The 21,692-nt window shown below is 46.3% G+C and overlaps 1 protein-coding gene across 7 annotated transcripts in view; it reads left to right on the top strand.

Moving 5' to 3' along the window:
- The first annotated feature begins 632 nt into the window (after positions 1 to 632).
- MAP3K21 (mitogen-activated protein kinase kinase kinase 21) overlaps positions 633 to 21,692 on the top strand; it is a 71,247-nt gene continuing 50,187 nt past the window's right edge. For all 7 annotated transcript variants that reach the window (XR_004035803.2, XM_060286231.2, XM_060286233.2 and 4 more), the window contains exons 1-2: positions 633 to 1,763; positions 16,654 to 16,834. Coding sequence is in view for 6 of the 7 variants with exons in the window: in XM_060286231.2 (XP_060142214.1) it covers positions 932 to 1,763; positions 16,654 to 16,834 (1,013 nt within the window). In the remaining variant the exon portion in view is untranslated. The remainder of the gene's footprint in view (positions 1,764 to 16,653; positions 16,835 to 21,692) is intronic.

Here is a 21,692-nt window from a genome sequence, read left to right as displayed (position 1 = left end):
CACCAAGGATGAGCTCCCCGCCGACCCGCGGCTCACTGGCCGGTGCTCCGTCACCCCTCAGTCCTGGGCTGCACGCCGCCCAGTGAGCGGTCCGCAGCCGCTCTCCATCTGTTCTGGACCTGTCCCGGGGCGCACCGCGACGCTCAGCCCACTCTCCGTCCCGCCTAAGACACCAGATCCTCTTCACCCGCTGCCACCGGCTTCCAGAGAAGAGTGGAGAATAGTAGTCTCCGAGCCTGACCTTGGGCTTAATTTCAATTTCCCCGGAACCTCTCGCAGCCCTGGGCTGACTCCGCCTCCCGGGACACAAGGGCGCGGCACACCCAAAGCCGCATAGCGCGAGCCTCGAGGGCTGCCTGAGGCCCTGGGGGCGGGGCGGGCCGGGTGCGGTGGGCGGGCCCTGGGGGCGGAGTGGGCGCAGGTGAGGTGGGCTGTCCCTGGAGGCGGGGCGGCCCCTGGGGGAGGGGCGATGCGGGGCGGGCCCAGAGGGGGCGAGCGCAGGCGGTGTCTGGCCCAGGGGGCGGGGCGGGCCCAGGGGGAGGGGCGAGGCGGAGCGGACCCGGAGGGGACGGGCGCAGACTGTGTCTGGCCCAGGGGGCGGGGCCGGGGCGGACCCTGGGGGCGGGCTCAGGCGGCGGCTAGGCCGAGCGTACTGCAGGCCGTCCGTAGGCCCAGCGCGCCACCATGGAGCGACAGCCCCGGCGGTCGCTGGGACCGCTGCAGCAGCAGAGGCATCCGAGGAGGAACGGGGGCTGAAGCCGTGGCCTCCGGGTAGTGGGCCGGTGAACACCCGCCGTCCCCGAGCCCCGACTCCTCCTCCCTGCCTTCCCGGGCGCAGGCGGTGACCCTGCCGGACGATGCGCGTCCCCGGCCGCCCCCGGGGCTGAGCCCGCCGCCCCGCGCTCGGCCCTCGCCCTCGCCGTCGCCCTCCATGGCCTTGCCGGGTGCCGAGGTCGCGGCTGACAGGCCGGGGTCGCCGGCGCCGGGCGCCCCCGCCGGCTCCGCGTCGTCGTCGTCCGCCTCCTCCGGCGGCTCGGGCTCGGCCTCGGCCTCGGCGGGAGCAGGGCTGTGGGCCGCGCTGTACGACTACGAGGCGCGCGGCGAGGACGAGCTGAGCCTGCGACGCGGCCAGCTGGTGGAGGTGCTGTCCCAGGACGCCGCCGTGTCGGGCGACGAGGGCTGGTGGGCCGGCCAGGTGCAGCGGCGCCTCGGCATCTTCCCCGCCAACTACGTGGCGCCGTGCCGCCCGGCCACCCGCCCCGCGCCGCCGCCCGCCCGGCCGCCGCCGCCGCGGCCCGGCTCGCCTGTGCACGTCGACTTCGAGAGGCTGGAGCTCCAGGAGCTCATCGGCGCTGGGGGCTTTGGGCAGGTGTACCGCGCCACCTGGCAGGGTCAGGAGGTGGCGGTGAAGGCGGCGCGCCGGGACCCGGACCAGGACGCGGCGGCGGCGGCCGAGAGCGTGCGGCGCGAGGCCCGGCTCTTCGCCATGCTGCGGCACCCCAATATCATCGAGCTGCGCGGCGTGTGCCTGCGGCAGCCGCACCTCTGCCTGGTGCTCGAGTTCGCCCGCGGCGGAGCGCTCAACCGCGCGCTGGCCGCCGCCAACGCCGCCCCGGACCCCCGCGCGCCCGGGCCGCGCCGCGCGCGCCGCATCCCCCCGCACGTGCTGGTCAACTGGGCGGTGCAGATCGCGCGGGGCATGCTCTACCTGCACGAGGAGGCCGTCGTGCCCATCCTGCACCGGGACCTCAAGTCCAGCAACAGTAAGTAAGGGCGGGTGGGGTGGGGGGAGTGGAGGGGGAGCGGAGGACGCAACCGCGCCCAGCGCAGCCCACCTCGGTGCGGGCGCTGGGCGGGCTCCGCGTGGCCAGGTGCTCGGGGGAAGGAGGCGGGGCTCGGCCTCCCGACGCCGGCAGCCCCTCCTAAGCCGGCCTTCCGGGGCTCAGAGGGCCCTCTGGACCCTGGTTACCTGCTTTGGGGCAGGTGATACACTTACCTTGCCGGGTTTCTTTCAGGTGCCTTTTTTAGAAAGGCAGATCAGACTTGCTTGCCGAAGACACAGTTGTAAAATATCGGGGCTTTCTGGAAACCTCACGGTGCTGTTTGGCCTTTGGGTACAATAAGTGGTTCATTTGGATAGAACTTTGCAAACCGAGGCCGTCCTCGGGAACCCATGGCCCCCCGTCTTGCCTAGTGGCCTACATCAAACTGCCCTTCGCTTCAGCTTTACAAGCACTGTGTTGAGGTCTCTCCTTTCCCGCTTTAAATATGGCTTCGTGTCCTTTGACGTTAACAAAGAGTTTTCATTCAAATGTCTCTGCCCATGAAGTAGGTTTTCATTATTGGTTCGGTGGCTTGAGTGTTGGTGAATAGTCTTCAGACCCAGAAACACCATTTGTGCCATCATGCACTTTGGGGTGGATTTCAGAGCAAGTTCATTGTCCTTGTGCAGGTACTTGAAATCCTGAAGACCTGGCCTGTATCATTCACTTTGTTTATAAATCAGGGTGCATTTTCCAGATGTCAGTAAGGAACTGACAAATGAACTAAACGCAAATCCTATTAAGTTTCATCGTATAAAAGATATAATAGCGTTAGCTGCTTAAAGTTTGTTCTTCAGTATTGCAGATCACTTCACATTCTGAGTGTCCCGCCCATGGATCCCATAAGCCTCTCTCCCCAGTGAAGTCCTGTGAGCCTTTGTCTGCCGGAAGCTTGCTGTAGAACCGGGTATTTTAAGGACAGCAGGAGCATTCCGCTTGCTCTGGTTGTTCGCAGTTGCCACAGTTCTGTGATAGGCATGGAACCCGGCCTTTTACAGACCTACTCTGTTTCAGGACATCGAATCACCAACACAGGGACTTCTCTGGTGGTGTAGTGGTTAAGACTCCGAGCTTCCACTGCAGGGGGCACGGGTTCAATCCCTGGTCCTGGTCCAGGAACTAAGATCCCACATGACCTGGGGCGCAGCCAAAACAAAAACAAAAAAAAATCACCAACACAGGCAAACTCTTTGGGTTGGACTCGTCCTTAGATGGAAGAATTAAAGGGTCTGTAACTATTACTTTTGCATTATGCTTAGGCTGTTTCATAGTAATGCTTGAGGTCCATGTGACCTGTTCACAAAGAAGAGCAAGTTTGCTAGTGTTTGTAAAAGCATAAGGAGGCTAGATTAATCCATGTTCCAACGTAGAAGTGAAAAACTTTAAAAGGACTAATACTGTTAAATAGTGAAAAGAAATAATATGACCCTGGAATAATAACGTGGTTAAATAGTTTTTATTGACACCAGAAAAACTTGTAGGGTGGAACGAGTAGACTACTGTGTCTCTGGGAGATATTATGTAATCTGAAGGTGATTATATGCTGCAACTTCGTTTTCGAAAGACTTTTCACCCTCAGAATAAGTTGCCAAACTTCCTGGAGCATTTTAATTTCTGTAATTGTCAGGCAGGGTTGCCTTTGCACTTGAAGTATCGTACTTTTTAAAAAGACTTAATTGGCTAGGTCACTCCCCTAGCCAAATGTTTGTTACGATATGACCACTTTTATAGTTTTTTGATTTCTACAACATAGCATTTTGAATGGGGCCTAAAAGGTGCAGATCACAGCATCTAGACATTGCCTTATCTTGGATCTGGCGTTATTTATTCAGTGAATAAATGCAGATACTTTGGGACCCTCTTATGATATATGAAGCCATAACTTCTTTTATTTTAATTTTTTAAAATTAATTAATTTGTTTAGTTAGTTTTGGCGTCGGGTCTTCGTTGCTGCGCGCGGGCTTTCTCTAGTTACAGCGAGCAAGAGCCACTCTTCGTTGTGGTGCGCGGGCTTCTGATTGCGGTGGCTTCTCTTGTTGTGGAGCACAGGCTCTAGGCGTGCGGGCTTCAGTAGTTGTGGCACAGCGGGCTCAATAGTTGTGGCTCGCGGGCTCTAGAGCCCAGGCTCAGTAGTTGTGGCACACGGGCTTAGATGCTCTGCGGCATGTGGGATCTTCCCAGACCAGGGCTCGAACCCGTGTCCCCTGCATTGGCAGGTGGATTATTAACCACGGTGCCACCAGGGAAGACCTGAAGCCATAACTTCTTGTTCAGACTGTTTGAGTACAGCCGAGACTCTATTACAGTGTATTTTGTTTGACTTCATTGGTTATTTGCTAATGGTGGTAGTGAGTTAATGATAATGTAAACAAGGTTTTAAAAATCAATATTGAATTTTAGTTTTATTCTTTAGTCTACTCCTGTAACAAAGAGCCAGTATAGGACTACTTGGACCCGAGCTAGTAGAAATTATTGTTTAAAGCAAATGTTTAAAGTTATCAAAGTAAGATATGGCTCTCAATATGTTTTCTTTTATCTTTTCTCGTTGGTCTTTTTTTTTTCTGTCATATAGTCTGAGACAGTGTTTATGTTGAAATAAAAGCTGATCTTGTGATGGTACAAACAACTTTGTCCCTTCTCTAACAGCAAAAGATTGAAAGTTGAGCCACATTAGCAAGTTTTAAGCATCATTTATGCCGTTTAAATATGCTAGGCCCTGTCACTCCCAGATGCAAAGTAAATAGAAAACGCTTTGCTAAATCTGTATATCACAACTAGAGAGCCAGACAGAGCAACCTTGAGTTACTGTGAAAAGGGCCAGTTTTATATGCACTCAGAGCAGAGAAAAATCATTATGAGCTGGAACTCATTTATTCAACAGATTTTGAGGGCCCACCCTGTACCAGGCACTTCTGGGCCCCGGGACACAAGTGGCAAAGCAGATGGCAAACAGTGTCCCCTCCAGCACAGGGCTTAGTCTGATAGGGAAGCTGGATGGCAGTCATGAAAATATCAGGAAGTGCTGTAGAGAAAAGAAAGCATGGTGACGGGTGGAGAGCGAAGGGCAGAAGGATGATGTCTGTGTCTCCAAGATTACCCTGGCCGCTCTGGTGAATGAACTAGTAATTGGCCTGAGTGAAGGCTGGGGAGGTTCTCCAGGCCAGAGAAGACACTGACTTGACTGAGGGCGGTAGCAATGGAAGTGGTTTTCAGGGAAGTTACCAGGACGGAGTGAAAAGAAAATGGTACAGTATGTGAATTGCTGAGGGGGTTTGAATTATTAGAATTTAGTCCTAAGTGTTTTGTTTATTCTGGTGTAGTTCAGGACTGAAAGAAAATTGCATGGCATGATTTATGGTTCCTTTCTTACTAATGTTGCTTACTGTGTTCTACCTTTTTTTTTTTTTAAAGCAGAAAATAAACGTTCCATGACAAACTGAGCCAGAGACTTTGGTAGCTGCTTATTTGTGTACTTTTTATTTGTGATTAAGCATCTTTTTATCCCGATTTTTTTTTAGCCCTCTGAGAGTAATTATTATCTATATAATTATCTACAAGGACATCTACAGTCTATAAATAGACATCGTTATACTTATTATGAAATGCAGTTTAGAGCTTTTGCTAGAACAAACTACAAAAGGAACCTAAATTCTGTTTTAGCTTCTCTCATTAGGGCAGTGTTAATAAAGGAGCTATTTGAGAAAATTATAGCCAACGTGATCTCCAGATAAGGTGCTTAAAAAGCTCCTAAGAGTGATCCGGAGGAGCTATTAATTACGCTACTATCAGTTAAGAGAAATGCGTCTTCTCCCTTCTCCTGTCTGTGCAGCTTCATACCACAGCCTCTTCCTATTCCAAGAGTCCAGGGAGATCAGTCCAGAGAGCGCAGTGGTGACAGAGAGCTAATCAGCCGGTGAAACAGAATTGGCTAAAGATGTATTCTTGAAAGAAGAGCAAGCAGAGCAGGTCACCGCATCTTCCCCTACCATTTTTATGCTTGCATATTAAAAAATAAATAGTCCACTTTTTATTTCTTATAGTTGAAAGGAGGGGCAATAATTTAGTGCTGGGTTATGCTCACTTTCACTGTGCATCTCTGATCACTTTGTAGTCACTGTCAAGTGCATTAAAGTATGGGAATGGAAAGAGGAGAGGGGAAATCTCCATCATTTCAGAAGGCCGTCTGTAATTCCTGCTTTCCCACGCTAGCCTGTGAGGGTTGAACTTTTCCAGAATAGTGCAGCACCGGAAGGAGCCTTGGCTTTGAAGTCAGACCTGGGTTTGAATATTGGTGTCTTCCTCTACAAGCTGTGTGACCTTGGGCAAGTGATACAACCTCCTTGAGCCTGAAAGTCTTGACTGCTGATACTGCAGGGAAAATCTGTTTAATATTTTTTTATCCCTTCCTAGGCAATTGGGTAGATTCCGCGTGAAAGTAGGTGGCTTTTTTAGGGGACAGTTAGGAGTCAGGTGTGGCTAGAAAGAAAGCAAGACGGGCTTTTGTTGGGAAGGAGACAGGCGTTTAACAAGTGGCCAGACAACATGGCCTTGAATGCCACACTGAGAGGTGTGGAGTGTCTCACAGCAGAAGCGAGCCATTGACAGTTCTGAGGAGGAAAGTGCTCTGATCTGCTCTAAGACAAACATCTACAAAGAAAAACATATAAGCTTGGGATACTTTGCTTTATGACTGTATCTATCATAGGCTATCAGGGCAGAAATAGAAAATAAAATACTTGGACACTGGTTTGGCATAAATTATCTCCCATTTATGACCAGAGCCTAGTTTTTACAATCACTGTTTGTTTAATGAACGAACTTAGGCGCCAGAGTTAGAAGATAATGACCAGATTTCCTATTAACTCCAAATTTCAGTGTGACTGTCTCCAAACCCTCTGTGGTACTCGAAGGGCTCCCAGAAGGTGGAATGAAGGAGTTTTAGGGGCCAGAAGAAGGGTTCCTGGTGAGGCTGGGCCAACTGTGCTGGTTTTATTTTGGAGACTGAAACAAATTTGTACAACTGACTCTGAATCAGTATGAATTTAGTTATTTTTAAAAATTCATCTTCTTCAAGTATTGCTTTATCTTTAAGTAAATAATAGTAGTAACAGAAACAATGGCTGACATTTGTTTAATGCTTACTAGATGCTGGGTATTGTCCAAACTTTATCCTCATTTATTCCTCACAGCGACCTTTTGAGGTAGGTACTTTAAGTATCCCCATTTTACAGATGAAGAAACTGAGGCCAGGGATTAATTGACTTGATCAGGGTCACTCCACTTGTCAGAGAATTGAATCCAGGGCCTCTAATCCCAGAACTTGGTTACCAGTTCTCAGATGCTTGTTCTCAGAACCCCAAAGAGCTTTTGTTGATGTGGGTTCTAGCTATTGATATTTACCATATTAGAAATTTAAAATGATAAATCTAAAGGTATTTAATATAAAAGTAACGATAGATCCGTTACATGTTAATGTAGGGGGAAACCCTTATTTTCCAAAACAAATTTAGTGAGGAGAGTGGCATTGCTTTACTCTTTTGAAGCTCACTTTGATGACATAAAGGAAGACAGATGAACATTCACATCTGCTTCTGCATTTAATCTGTCGCCACCTTAGGGCTGCTCCGGGTCCCAGGACCATACTTTGAGAACCCCTAGGCCAGATGGCCCGTTCTGCTGATGGAGAATGGCACTCCAGAGTAGTTGCTCCCACACCTAATGTAGCATCAGAAGCTCCCCATAAACTTCTAAAAATAAAATTCTCTGTCTCACTTTCGGATATTCTGATTTGGTTGCCTTAGTTGGGAACAAGCAATGAATTTTTTTCTAACATTTTATTTTCAAAATCTTGGACTATACAGAGTTGAAGGAGCTTTTAAGTAAACACTTGTGTACTCACCACCTAGATTCTACCATTAATGTTTTACTAAGTTGCTTTAATACAAACCTTACCCTGTGCTTCCATCAATCCATCCGGAGCTTGGGATGCAGCAAGATATTTTTTTAAAAAGCTTTTGGGTGATTCAGGTGCAGAGCCAAGTTTGGAAGCTGCTGTCCAAGGGACCAGATGTGTGGGTCCGTTCTCATGGTTCTCTGGGTTGGTATAGAAATTCCACCATGGCCACACACTGTATCCCACATCCAGTGAACTGTCTGGTGGCATTGGATGGCTGGGTCACAGTAGGCACTAAGTGAGGGTACGGGTGGCTTATTCGGGGCTTGTGTCTCTGGGGAAAGGATTATCCAAGCATTTGTCCCACTGACCTGGGGGGACAAATGGTGCTATTGTGGCATCTAAGATTTGGGCTCTGACTCTACTACTCTCCAGCCATGGGCTCATGGGCCCCGACTTTCTGAATAGGGTGATGTGAGGATCAGTGAGAGAGTATATGCCTGGCATCACCACACTTTCCCCTGCAGGTCCAGATGATAAATGATAAATATGATTGCTTTGCAGACCATCTAGTCTCTTTTGCAACTCTTTAAGTCTCCTATTTGGCCCATAAGATATAGTTTGCTGACCCCTGGTATTTGTCAAAGTATTTAATAAACTGTAAGATGCAACCTAAATGTAAGCTGGTGACTATACTCATTTTTACAAATGGTTTGGAAGCTCTCTGAGGGCTTTAAATGTTTCCTGATTTGTGTGTGTGTGAACTCCTTGGTACCTGAAAGTTTTCTACAATTCTTTGTAACCCAAGGACTTTATTATTATTCATTCTGCAAAATATAGTGCCACGTGGTCATGCATCTGTTCATCTTGGTTGGGTGTGAGAGTCTTTTAGTTCATCTGACTCACTTGATCCAGGCCAGCCAGTGGCACAAGGAAACAGGCCTGAGCTTTGTTCCTTTAGGGAGTACTGCCATCTGCACGCTTTGGCAGGTCTACTTGTAACTTGGGTTGATAAATTGAGGGTCAGGGAGAAGGCAGGAGGTACTGAGTTACCAGTTGTAACTGTTTCACTACCAGAGTTCACTACTAGGACATTTTTTTACGCTCTTTGAAAAAGAGCAAATCACTTGCCGTTTGGGGGAAGTATCTTGATTGTATATAGGATGTTTGAGTGATTGTTGGCTTAATTGACTTTCAGGAGTTATTTTGTTTCAGGTTTTCTGCAGATACTGACTCTAACATCAACTACATTACTTTCCGTTTACTAATATGTTAATGGAGCATGTTATGGAAGATTCCTCCCTCATCAGTTTACTTTGTTCCATACCTTGACAAAATATTGAAAATACTCCGCTGACAGAAATAGAGAGCTAGATTTTCACGCAATGAAATGTAGGAAGTTTTCTCATTAAAACTGTGTGTTGTGTGTGTCCATGAAAAGGTTTGTACCGCGGCGTTTGCTTTTGGTGTTAAGAGCAACGTGAAGCTGTGTTTTAGCTGGCCGCGTCTCTCTGGACTTTGCAGAAGTCTCTCTCCTTGTGTTTAGCGAGCTGACTCATTCATTCACATCACGGTTATTTGGTGACCGTGTACTACGTGCCAGGGACGCTCCAGGCTCTGGGTGGTCAGTGGTGAGCAAAGCAGAAGCAAATTCCTCCCCTCGTGGAATTTACATGCCAGCGGGCAACGCGGACATTAAAGCGGAAATGGTGCAAGATGCAGTATGGTGGAGGGTGGTAAGTGCTCAGTAGAAAAACTAAAAGTTGAAAGGAGGGTGAAAATGTTGGGGTGAGGCGTTGACGGCTTAGAGTGTATGGCTGAGGAAGGCCTTCCAGCAAAGGAAGCAACACCTGAAGAAGTGGGAAAGTGGGTCCTCTGGGGAGACAAACCTTCGTAGAGGGAACGGAAATTGCTCCCCAGAGCAGGAGGCCGGTGTGACAGGAGAATCATGAAAGGGGGTCACAGGGCACCAGGGAGTCAGAAGGGGGTCAGACCACGCAGGGTCTCGTCAGCCACTGGAGAGGTTTGGGCTGAGGCCCAGGCTCTGAGTGCCATTGTAGCAGATCACACGGCTGCAGTTTTGAGAACAGACGGAGAACCAGGGTGGAGGCGATCACTTGGGAGTTGGCAGCATGTCTGTGGCGTGAAAGCCCTGAGATTGGCTGAGATTATCTGGGGACTGAGTGCTCATAGGAAAGACCAGAGGTCAGGGACTGAGTCCTGGAGGGTCACCATCAATTAGAGGCCCCGGAGACAGGAAGGAACCAGAAGAAGGAGCAACTAGAAAAGGAGTGAAAACGGGGGAATGTTGTGATGCTGGGGAGCCAGAGAAGGATGTGATTCAGGGAAGAATGATCAGCTGTGTCAGTCACTGCTGATGGATCAATATCCAAATAACTGCTTTGTTGTCATTATTTCTAAAACAGTCTGCACTGTTGAGGGCACAGGTGAGTCGGTTTTCTATAATCAGTAGCTGACTTGACATGGAAAGGCTTATACTAATTCATCTTCTTCCTGCTCATTCTTCTCCTTCCAGTAGTCACTCACTCATGTAACAACTGTTTATTGAGTGTATAAAAATGGTAGATGGGGCTTCCCTGGTGGTGCAGTGGTTGAGAGCCCGCCTGCCGATGCAGGGGATGTGGGTTCGTGCCCCGGTCCGGGAAGATCCCACATGCCGCGGAGTGGCTGGGCCCATGAGCCATGGCCGCTGAGCCTCCGCGTCCGGAGCCTGTGCTCCGCAACAGGAGAGGCCACAACAGTGAGAGGCCTGCGTACCGCAAAAAAAAAAAGCAAAAAAAAAACCAAAAGGTAGATGCTGTGCAGTAGAAATAAACCAATATTAAACAAATATTAATCGGGTGCAAATTCTTTCCTCCAGTTGCTTACAATTTAGTTAGAGAGGTGAGACCCGCAAGTGAGATAAGGCAGTGTTTAAGTGTAGTGATGGGAGTGGCACAGGTTTAAGTGCGTTAGAAATGCAGAGAACTTCTAGTGAGGTTATGAGGAAGGCACCCAGGGGGACATGGTGTTGATATCTACAGGCTCATGTAATATTGGAACAGGGAGACAGTGACAAAGCTGCACATTTTGTTTTCTGTTGTTTGTTTTGTTTTGTTTTTACTAGAAGGAGAAAATGAGATTCCAAAGGCCAATGGACTTGAAGGCAGTCTCACAGTTAGTGCTGCAGTGCAGCGAATCCAGGGCTGGTGCCCGGTTGCTTCCGTGGGAAATGAGGCCAGGTATGGTTTTGCGGAGGATGCAAGGGGAAGGCGGTCCATGCAGCAGGCACCAGGAGCTCAGAGACACTGACACAATGCTGTGTTTCTTAGAAGTGGCTTTTAATACACAGAATCGTAGAGTGTAGGGTTTTTTTCGGAGAGTCCAGGAAGAGCTGAAAAGATCATGGAGAACGAGGTTGAGAAGGGACTTGAAGATCAGGATGAAGGCCTCCAGAGACTGGTGAGCAGATGAGTGGTGTAGGTGCGGGAACAGACGGAAGAAATGTGAGGAAAATCGGTGCTATTTGGTACACTTAGAAAGTTATCATTTTTTTCCCCTGTAAATGAATGGTTGATTGTTTTCAGAGTTGAAATTCACAGGGTAACCTTCCTGTCTTAGACTGAGACACAGGTGTTTTGTTAGTATACTCTTTCACATTGTTGCTTTTCTCAACTGATTTCTTTCTTATAACCTTTTTTTTTTTTGATAACATATTCCTAGTTAAAGGTTAATTAAAATGAACCTATTTGACTCAAGTGGAATTTGGACCAGCACTCCCATAAATGTTGAGGAAATAGAATGGACACATTGTAATTGCTTTTTAAAATATACATTATATACTATAATTCGGAAAATTCCACAGTGAAACTTCAAAGGAACCGGAAAAATCGAGTGCCTCATGGTTGAATAAGTAGACAGAACACAAGCTGTAGAGGCTGATTGTTACAGAATGGGGCTGACGGGGGTCAAAAATCTTTACGGACGTGGCACAAGCCGGGGGCTGAAACACTGGTCGCTAGGTCGCTGAGGAGAATTGACCATTTCTGTGGCCCAGAAGGTGGATGTGCCCCTCTGAGCATGGTCATTCCCGGAGGTCCTCTTCCTGGTGAGGTCAGGAGGCGGAAGCACTGCCAGCCTGTCCTCGGCTGAAACCTGGCCAGGTGCCCGGTCACGTGACCTGTCGGGACACTGGCTATTTCTGGTTTCGGTCACTTTGCCCCAAAGATAAGGAATTTGAGGAATTCTGCTGAACACCTCTGAAATAGAATCCAGAACAATGGGCCTTTCATGGAACTCTAAACTTTTGACGTTCAGAGTGTTATTTTAACTTGTTTTCTGTTAGTTGAAAGCTCCCGTGGAAACTTTGGACTCCGGGTGAGGGCAGGTGTTTTAAAGACCGCGACGCAAAGGCTGCTAATACCGCATTCTGCCGCGGCATTGCTTGAGAAATGCGATCAATTTAAAATATTTAGCTTTTAGTTCTCGCTGGGAGTTCCGTTTGTATTTATTTTAGAGTTGCCTTTCTGAGCTTTTTGTTCCTTAAGGGCTGCCAGGCCTTACTTGGGGCCTGGGGACACAGCGTGGTTTTAATGCCCATTTTAATCAGTGCTTCCTCATGCCTTCCTAATTTGGGTGTTTTTCAGAAGGAGGAGATCATGTATGTGAAAGTGTCTTGGAAAACAAAGTTTTATAGAACTGCAAGCCATCTTGATCATTAATTTGGAGTCTTTTTTGGTGGTAAGGATATCATTGTTTAAAAGTGAAATTAGTATGTATTATAAGGGGGAAAAATGTAATACAGCTGATGAAGTAGCTAATCTATCTGTTATTTTTTGTTTCTGTGGTTTAAGTATATAGGGTTTTAAAGGATTAAATATTTATTTTTCTCGATATTCATGAGGCATCAGGACTGAGAAATAAATATTCCTTAAACTGAATGGAAGGAAGGAAAATTCAAAAATTAACAAAATGAAATTTCTGGTTGTTCTGCCCCCTTTTCATAACTGGTAGCTTTATATGTAGCACGAAGACTGGAAAGATAGTCATGCAGGTGGGATCTGAAGCGTGGCCCTGTATTGTAGCCGTATGATCTGGGATAACATTTCTGAACTGTGAACTGGAGACTGTAATTTCCATTTCATAGAATGGCATGAGGATCCAATGAGATATTATGTGAGTGGAAACAGCTCTACATAGAAGAGGATTAATAAATGGTAGGCAATAATCTTCTTAGAACTGGTGATAATTATTAATAGAAACTATTCCATTGGCCATTTGATGTAGAAGGTGCTGCGTTAGGTGATTGGGGGATAGAAGGAGGTGCTTGCTCTCCAAGTCTTACAGTTAGAAGATCGCTTGGGGAAAGGAATATCACAACACAGCGGTATTTATTCAGTATTGGCGACTTATAAGAAGTCCCCACTTAGCTGTCTCCTGTTGGTTCTCTCCAGTTGCATTAACTCTGTGACTTCTGTGACTGTCTAAATTGATGATACGAATGTGAATCTATTGCAAAGTGAAATTTCAGGCCTTGCAAAGTGATAGGATTTCCTGACATCCGTGAAAGTGATTTTGAAGGTTTGCTAAACACACTTTCAAACCCATCAATAAAGGGTGTGTGTAGGTATACGTATGTGTCATCCTTACAAAATGCTTACTGCATCTCAGACCTTGTTCTGAGCACTTTACATGTATTCATTTCCTCCTCTCTACAACGTTATGATGTATGTCCTGTCATAATTCCCATGACAGGCAAGGAAGCAGAAGCACAGAGTCCAAACCGAGCAGTCTGGCCCTGGAGTGCATGCTTCCATCACTATGCCACAGCGCCTCCACTTAGATCAGATATCCAGTGGCAGGAAATCAGAAAGGAAGAGCATGGGCAGCTGCATACAGAGAGCTTTCCAAAGGATAAAGAAATCGCTTGTGAAAAATTGATAAAACTGTCACCTGAGCAATGCAGGCAGTAGTTAGGACCACGGACCCAGGGGTCAGACTGCTTGAGTGGCACTGCGCCTCAGCTGCGTGACCTTGGATGGATTACTCAACATCTCTGTGTCTCAGTTTCCTCATCTGTCAAGTACAGATGATTAATAATATCCACCTATAGCACTGTGGTGGGGATTATCTGATTAAAATACCTGTAAGTGTACCTGACAGACAGAATGTGCTCAGTCAACGCTCATTATTCCTATAACATTTGGGCAAGTGGTCCCCCTTAAGATCACATTCCACAGATCAAACATGAAGTGTCTTATGCTAGTCTCCAATTTTGTCTGGATAATTTAGTCTAAGAAACCTCCCACACTTGTTCGTTTTTGTCCTTCTAAGAGTTAGTGCATAGTTGCAACGATGACAAAAATGTTGTTAAATAAAGAATAAAATAAACTGATTTTTATGTTATTTTTCAAGGTGAAACCCGAATAACAACTCTCCCCCGCCCCATAGACATATATTCTGTTAACTGAAGTTTGGATTACTGTTCAATTGGATTCAGTGTTGCTGAATTTTTTTCAGTACGAATTATCTATCCTCTGATAATGAAGACCTGTCTCTTGGGATTTTTGTGAGGCTTGAATGAAATAGCACTTGTGAAGTACAAGGAATATAGTGGATACTGACGATGGCTGGTGACTCTTAGGACTTGGTTCTTACTTCTATTAGGTAGGAAGTGGCATGGGCAAAGGACAGACATAAGAATGGGCCCCTTTTGTTAATTTCACCTGCAAACACTAAGCACCTGCGCTGAATCAGACGCGACACAGAGTGGGTGCGCGTGGGTGAGCGTGAATTGCACGCCTCTCTCACCATTGTCTTCCTCTCCCTGCCATCTCACCGCCTACACACACACACTCTCTCTCCCTCACTTGTACGCCCCCTGTTTCACACTTAACATACTCACTGTCTCAGAGCTAACAGCAGTGGAGGAGTCTGATGAAAGCACACAGTCTGGTACCTGGTGCCTCGTAGAACTGTCACAGAAACACAGAGCTCACGGGAGGGTGGAGGAGGTGATGGTTCCCGGCTTGGGGGTATTTGGAAGGTGTCGCTGAGCAGGTATCGTTTGGGCTGGATGAGCAGCCGGCCTGCCTTGAGCAGAGCAAGCTCGTCCGTAGAGGCACGGGGCGTAGTTTGAAGTGTAGGTTGCTGTGCGAATCTAGGGGCTGTGATTGCCCAGGTTTTGGAGTGTGTGAACCTTCTCCCTGAGTTATGGGGAACCATGGAATTTTTTTTTTTAATGCAGGTTTATTGAGGTATAATTTATATAAAAATTCACACCCCCCCCGAGGGCGTTCAGTTTGATGAGCTTTGACAAATGCATATAATCCTGTAACCACCACCACCAAGAGAGAATTCGCATCACCCGGAAAAACTCTCCCGTGTAGCGCTGCCGTCAGACCTTTCCCCTCAGCCTCCAGAAACCGCTGGTCTGATTTCTGTCCCTCTTCCAGGATGTCATACGGGATCATAGTACATAACCTTTCATGTGTGGCTTCTTTCTCTTAGCGGAATGGTTTTCAGATTCATCCCTGTTGTGACATGTATCGGTAGTTTATTCATGAGAGGTTTAAAAAAATAAAAGGATGCCACGACACTATAGGAAGATGAATCTGCTCGGGGTGGCATGTGGGCGAGAGAGGAGAGAGGGACAGCACCCAGTCCAGTGAGAACGATTGGAATTCAGGTTTGGGACAGTGAAGCCAGAAGTCACATGGTGGCAGGGAAGTGGAGACGGGCCATCTGCGGGGCATTCAGTTGAACTAGAACAACTGCGCTGCAGGTTGGAAGGCTGGGTTTTAAGGAAGGAGTGAGGAGATAAGTTAGAAAAAAACAGTAGGTTTAAACCATTCCTTCTGTAGCAAATGGGAAGGAGTAGCGTGGATATGGAGCTGCATTAGAGCCTCATGGAAAACCGGGGAGACATTTCTGCTTCGTTATAGGCAGAGAAGTCAACCAGTGGAGAGAGGAACCCAAGGCCCCGGGAAGGGCGGGGCAGGCGGGTGCAGGTGGGCAGTGATGGGAAGCTCCGTTGTTTTAGCTCCTGCTGCACAGAGAGCTCAGTGCAGTCCCGGCATCAGCTCGGTTCCTGAAAGCTGCTCTTGGGCGTTCTGTATTTTGTCAGGAGGCTGGGGGCTGGGGAAACCAGCAACTGGATAATGTTTCTCTGAAGTTTTAACTTTTTGCTGCATTTCAATCTTTGGTAAAGCAATCATATCTCATAAAATACCTTCATGAGTTAACATATCTATAAGCAATTTAACATAAGATAATCTTCAATAATAATAATTTATGGTAATATGCCATCTATTTGCAGTACTCTCGGAAGCATTCAGTAGAAAAGACTGCATTTAGATCAGGACCTAATTTCTTGGAAGAAAAACAATGTAAATATTTTCTTCCTATCAGGTAAACTTTCACAGACTTCTGATTCTACCTGTGATATCTCAGTAAATGTTTATTGCCCCTAGAAATCATTTAATTTCTCATAAAGAGTGCTAAAGCTGTACTGTGTCTGTGGATTTTTTTTTTGCGGTACGCGGGCCTCTCACTATTGTGGCCTCTCCCGTTGCGGAGCACAGGCTCCAGACGTGCAGGCTCAGCGGCCGTGGCTCACGGGCCCAGCCGCTCCGCGGCATGTGGGATCTTCCCGGACCGGGGCACGAACCCACGTCCCCTGCATCGGCAGGCGGACTCTCAACCACTGCGCCACCAGGGGGGCCCTGTGGATTTTTTTTAAACTTGTAACTTTAGGCACAAACGACCCACTAAAGGTTATGAAAAACAAGATGTAAGTAAGATAAAATGGTAAAATGTAGGTTCGTTCTCAGTACTCTGCCAACTGCAGTGAAGATTGTGTTTTAAAAGCCAAAGAAAAATTGTAACTGAAAAATTATAAAAATATGAAAGTATTGCACCTTTGATTTTCTTCTTCAGTATTGCTGCTGGAGAAGATAGAGCATGATGACGTCTGCAATAAGACGTTGAAGATTACAGATTTTGGGTTAGCAAGAGAGTGGCACAGGACCACCAGGATGAGCGCAGCAGGCACCTATGCCTGGATGGCTCCGGAAGTCATCAAGTCCTCTTTGTTCTCCAAGGGAAGTGACATCTGGAGGTGAGTAAGCACCACACATTTTGTTTTTGCAGGTGTCTGCAGAAGCTGGTTGCTACACATCCTTTACCTGAGTCCCCAGATATTCAGTAATTCTGAGCATAACCATACAGATAGTCCCCAGTCTGCAGTGGTTTGACTTAACAGGTTTTTTTGATGTTACAATGGCACAGAAGCAATGTGCATTCTCTAGAAACCGTGCTTGGGATTGGGCACTGGGATCTGTCCCAGGCTAGTGATACGTGGTCCAGTCCTCTCTCGTGAGGCTGGGCGGAGGCAGTGAGCTGCAGCTCCCGGTCAGCCCCGCCATCACGAGGGGAAGCAACTGATACACTTACAACCATTTTGGACCCAGACAGCCATTCTGTTTTTCACTTTTGGTATTGTATGCAATCAATTCCATGAGATATTCAACACTTTATTATAAAATAGGCTTTGTGTTAGATGATTTTGCCCAACTGCAGGCTAATGTAAGTGTTCTGAGCACTTTTTTTTTTTTTTTTTTTTTTTTTTTGTGGTACGTGGGCCTCTCACTGTTGTGGCCTCTCCCGTTGCGGAGCACAGGCTCTGGACGTGCACACTCAGCGACCATGGCTCACGGGCCCAGCTACTCTGCGGCATGTGGGATCTTCCCGGACCGGGGCACGAACACGTGTCCCCTGCATTGGCAGGCAGACTGTTAACAACTGCGCCACCAGGAAAGCCCCTGAGCACTTTTAAGAAAGACCAGGCTAAGGGTTCAAGTAGTTTAGGTGCATCAAATGCGTTTTCAGCTTATGATATTTTCAACTTACGAAGGATTTATCCAGACGTAACCCCATTGTAAGTTGAGGAAGATCCGTATGGGCCTTTTTGAAGAAGGTTTTGTGGTTTGGATCAAGATTGTTGTAATCACAACAGAATGGGTAACTTGAGATTTTGATTGTCCTATGACTTCCCTTTGATAAGAGAAACTTGTTAAATCTGAGGTTTGATTAAAACTGGTCATAACTTGAGTAAACAGTAATGCTGTTTTGTAAGGCCTGTTGGTAAATAAACATAAATTTCACTTTAAGCAAAAATTTTGATTCCTCATGACTCACAGACAGAATATTAGCATGGAAGGAGTTTGAGAAAAAAATTTAGATAACCTCCTTCATTTTATGGCTTGCATTATCTAAAGATTAAAGCTTCTGGTTTGAGGATGGAGAACTGAACCAAAATGGAATCCCAGGTTAGCTGGATTTTCCATTCGGCTGTGTCTCATCAGGGGGTAAAGACACCATCCCTACCAGAACAACAGAGAAAAGTCACTCTGTTTATAGTTACAATGCACCAGGAGCTTACTTGCCTTCATTTAATGCTCATAAAATGCTGTGTGACTAGTATTAAAGTTCCAGGATTTTTCTGTTGTTTTTTTAACGGCTTTATTGAGATACAGTTCACACATCATACAGTTCACCCATTTAAACTCTACAATTCCATGGCCTTTACCTTCATCAGCACAGTCAGTTTAGGACATTTTCATAATCCAAAGAAGAAACCATGTACCCCTTGGCCATCACCCCAACACTCCTTCCCTCCCAGCCAAGGCAAGCACTACTCTACATTTTGTATCTTTAGATTTGCTTATTCTGGACATTTCCTATAAATGGAATCAAATAATAGGCGGTCCTCTGCCACTGGCTTTTCAATTAGCGTATTTTCAAGGTTCATGTCATAGAACGTATCAGAATTTCATTCTTATTTATTGCGGAATAATATTCCATTGGGTGGATGATACCACATTTTGCTTATTCGTTTATCAGTCGGTGGCACGTGGGTTGTTTCCACATTTTGGCTAATTCTGAATAATGCTGCTCTGAACATTTATGAAGAAGTTTTTGTGAGGACATGAGTTTTCATTTCTCTTGGGTTTCCACCTGGGAGTGAAATTGCTGGGCCGCATGGTAATTATATGGTTAATCATTTGAGGAACTGCCAGACTGTTTTCCACCAGTTCTCGTTCCCACCAGCAGTGTATAAATACAGGCTTCTAATTTAATTGTTCTGCTTATGACTGTTAAGAAATTTTTCACCTGTGCCAGGGGTTCTATAGTGTCTTAGGGCCGTTTTGAAAAACACAGAAGCTTGTGCCTCACCCCTGACTTAATGACTTACACTCTGCTGGTGGAGACTGAGCCACGTGTGTCTTTATAAAATATTCCATGTGTTTTCCTTGACTTAATCACAATAATTTTCTGACCACGTAATGCCAAAATACTTCAGTCAAATAGGTGATTATTTTAAGAAATTATACATCAAGACTCTGAAAACTAATAAAATATAAATCAGTTTTACATTTGGAATAATTAAGACTGTAACCATTTTACTATGTGTGCCTTTTAAAATAAACTCTGTAACTATAAGCTATACGAACGCTGTACAATCTATATAAATGCTTTAGAGCGACCTCACCTGCTGTAAACATAGAATCAAAAGTAAGAAAAAACAGATTTCTAAAATCAGCCAGAATATGGGTCTTGAAGTCCAGACACTCATGGAGAGAGGCCTTCCCTCAAAATCTGTTCATTTCTATTTCTCAATTATATGAGCTCGGTTATCTGATTTTCAGTAGAAGCATCTAAGCAGAAGAGGGGAGAGGGGTGCCAAACTGGTTAAAAAAAAAAAAAAAAGGCCGCTGAGAACAGAGTGGGCGCTAGGAGCAAACGAAAGCATGAAACGCTATGAAAAGGACTGGAATCTGCTGGCTTCCAGAACCACCTGGTTGTGGAGCCAACGTCCACACACATCTTCAGAACGCATGCATATATTAAAGCCCAGCAGAGTCCTAGATGTCAGGATGCAGAAGGCAGGGAAGGCTGTCCCTCTGAACTGCACAGACCTTTGCTTTAGAACCTCCTTCATAATATTCCCATAGAAATAATTGCATTCAAGAAGCATGGCTCTGGTCTGTGGTGCTGGGGGCTGCTATATATACTGGTGTATTTAGTGATCATCCTCTCTCGCCCCACTTCCTCCTTACCAGTTACTACCCTACGAGGTAACTTTGATAGATGCTATCATTGAACTTTTGCAATGTCTCCCGTGATTACCCCAGTTTCACAGAGTACATACCCAAGGCACTGAGAGGTTTAGAAATTTCCTCAGGGTTGTAAAACTAGTGAGTGAGTAGCAGACTCTGGTCCCTGGCCTAAGAGCCATGTTCCTGCTACCACAGCCCTTAATCATTAGGCTACTTGTATGCTCAGAAGAGGGCTTTTTTTTTTTTTTTTAATAAATTTATTTATGTATTATTGGCTGCGTTGGGTCTTCGTTGCTGCACACAGGCGCTCTCTAGTTGCGGCAAGCGGGGGCTACTCTTCGTTGTGGTGCGTGGGCTTCTCATTGCGGTGGCTTCTCTTGTTGAGGAGCACGGGCTCTAGGCATATGGGCTTCAGTAGTTATGGCTCATGGGCTCTAGAGCTCAGGCTCAGTAGCTGGGGCACGCGGGCTTAGTTGCTCTGTGGCATGTGGGATCTTCCCGGACCAGGGCTCGAACCCATGTGCCCTGCATTGGCAGGCGGATTCTTAACCACTGCGCCACCAGGGAAGTCCCCAGGAGAGGGCTTTTTATACTATATCCCACCCAGTTTCAGAGAGCAGAAAAATATGCATTACACTTTAAAAATTGTCCCATCAGAATAGCTCCCTTTTTTTTCACATTGTTTTTTACCAGAATACCTCTCTCTGGAAAAATGACCTATCCTGAATTATTCATTCTCTGAAACTTCCAAGAGGCAAAGTTATGTTGTTATTGTTGGTTTTAATTTTGTTATTTGCTAAGGAGAATAGCAAGGAAGTTTCTTTGAAGTTATTCAGTTTTCAGTTATTCTAATAATTTTTGGTCCCCTGCACTGAGATGAGTTTTGTTGATTGATCTATGAGTTCAGTTTACTTACTCTTGAAATTAAGAATGTGTCTCGCTAATGCACCATACCATAGATAATTTTCAAGATACTAAGCAGATAGCCTTTGAAAAATCCTGGTTGCACCTTAATTGCTAATAGTTATAGCATTATATAATTTACAGGTTCTGCATTATGTATTCCTTTTTTAACAAAACATAAAACAGTGCTTTTGAGATGGCAGAGGAAATGTCGCTGATACTTTATCAATGATTCAAGATCGGCTTCAGGGCCGTGTGAGTGGAGACATAGGCAACAGGTAGTAGTGGTCCCACAGCTCAGCCTCAGGTGTGCCGCTTCTAGGTCCAGTTGTCTTTCAGTGATGCCCTGCTGCGCCCCCTGCTGGAGAGGGAGCCCTGGGCTCAGGGACCTCAGGATGGAAGCGCCCCTGCTTTTAGGGCCGTGGAACATCAGTGGGAGGATCCCTGAGGCCCCTTTGAATTCAGGGCACGTTCTGTTGTTTCTGCCTTCCTTTTCTGAATGTTTTCAGTATGTAGTGCAGAGTCCACTGGGCACTAGTAGAGAGGTCTGAAAGTGAAGTGATGATGGCCAGGGTGACCACCTGGGCTCCAGAGACGCCTGTTGCAGGCCAGGTCTTCTTCACGGAGGGCTTATTGTATCTGTGATGCTGTGAATCCCCACATCTCTTAAGATCGGGAGATAATCAAATGAGACTCAGAAATCAGTTCCAAAGCAAATTTAAATGATGTGGGTTTTGGGGGGTTATTCTGAGCTGTTTTGCCTTTCCTTAGGCATATGAAATGAGAATTAAGTTACTTCTTTAAATTTCAAGCTCTTTTTTTAACTTAAAGCGAATGAAGTTTTAAAAGATCAGAAAAGTAAATAGGACCATACTAGTTATGTTAACAGAGCTTAAAAATAAAGCAAATATAACTGTTACTTATATGCTTATGTGTTTTAATTTAAAGTCAAGT

Source organism: Globicephala melas, chromosome 16 (genome assembly GCF_963455315.2).
Source record: "Globicephala melas chromosome 16, mGloMel1.2, whole genome shotgun sequence".
Lineage (NCBI taxonomy): Eukaryota > Metazoa > Chordata > Mammalia > Artiodactyla > Delphinidae > Globicephala > Globicephala melas.
The sequence above is the reverse complement of the archived record's forward strand: the minus strand, read 5'-3'. Positions and strand labels throughout refer to the sequence as shown.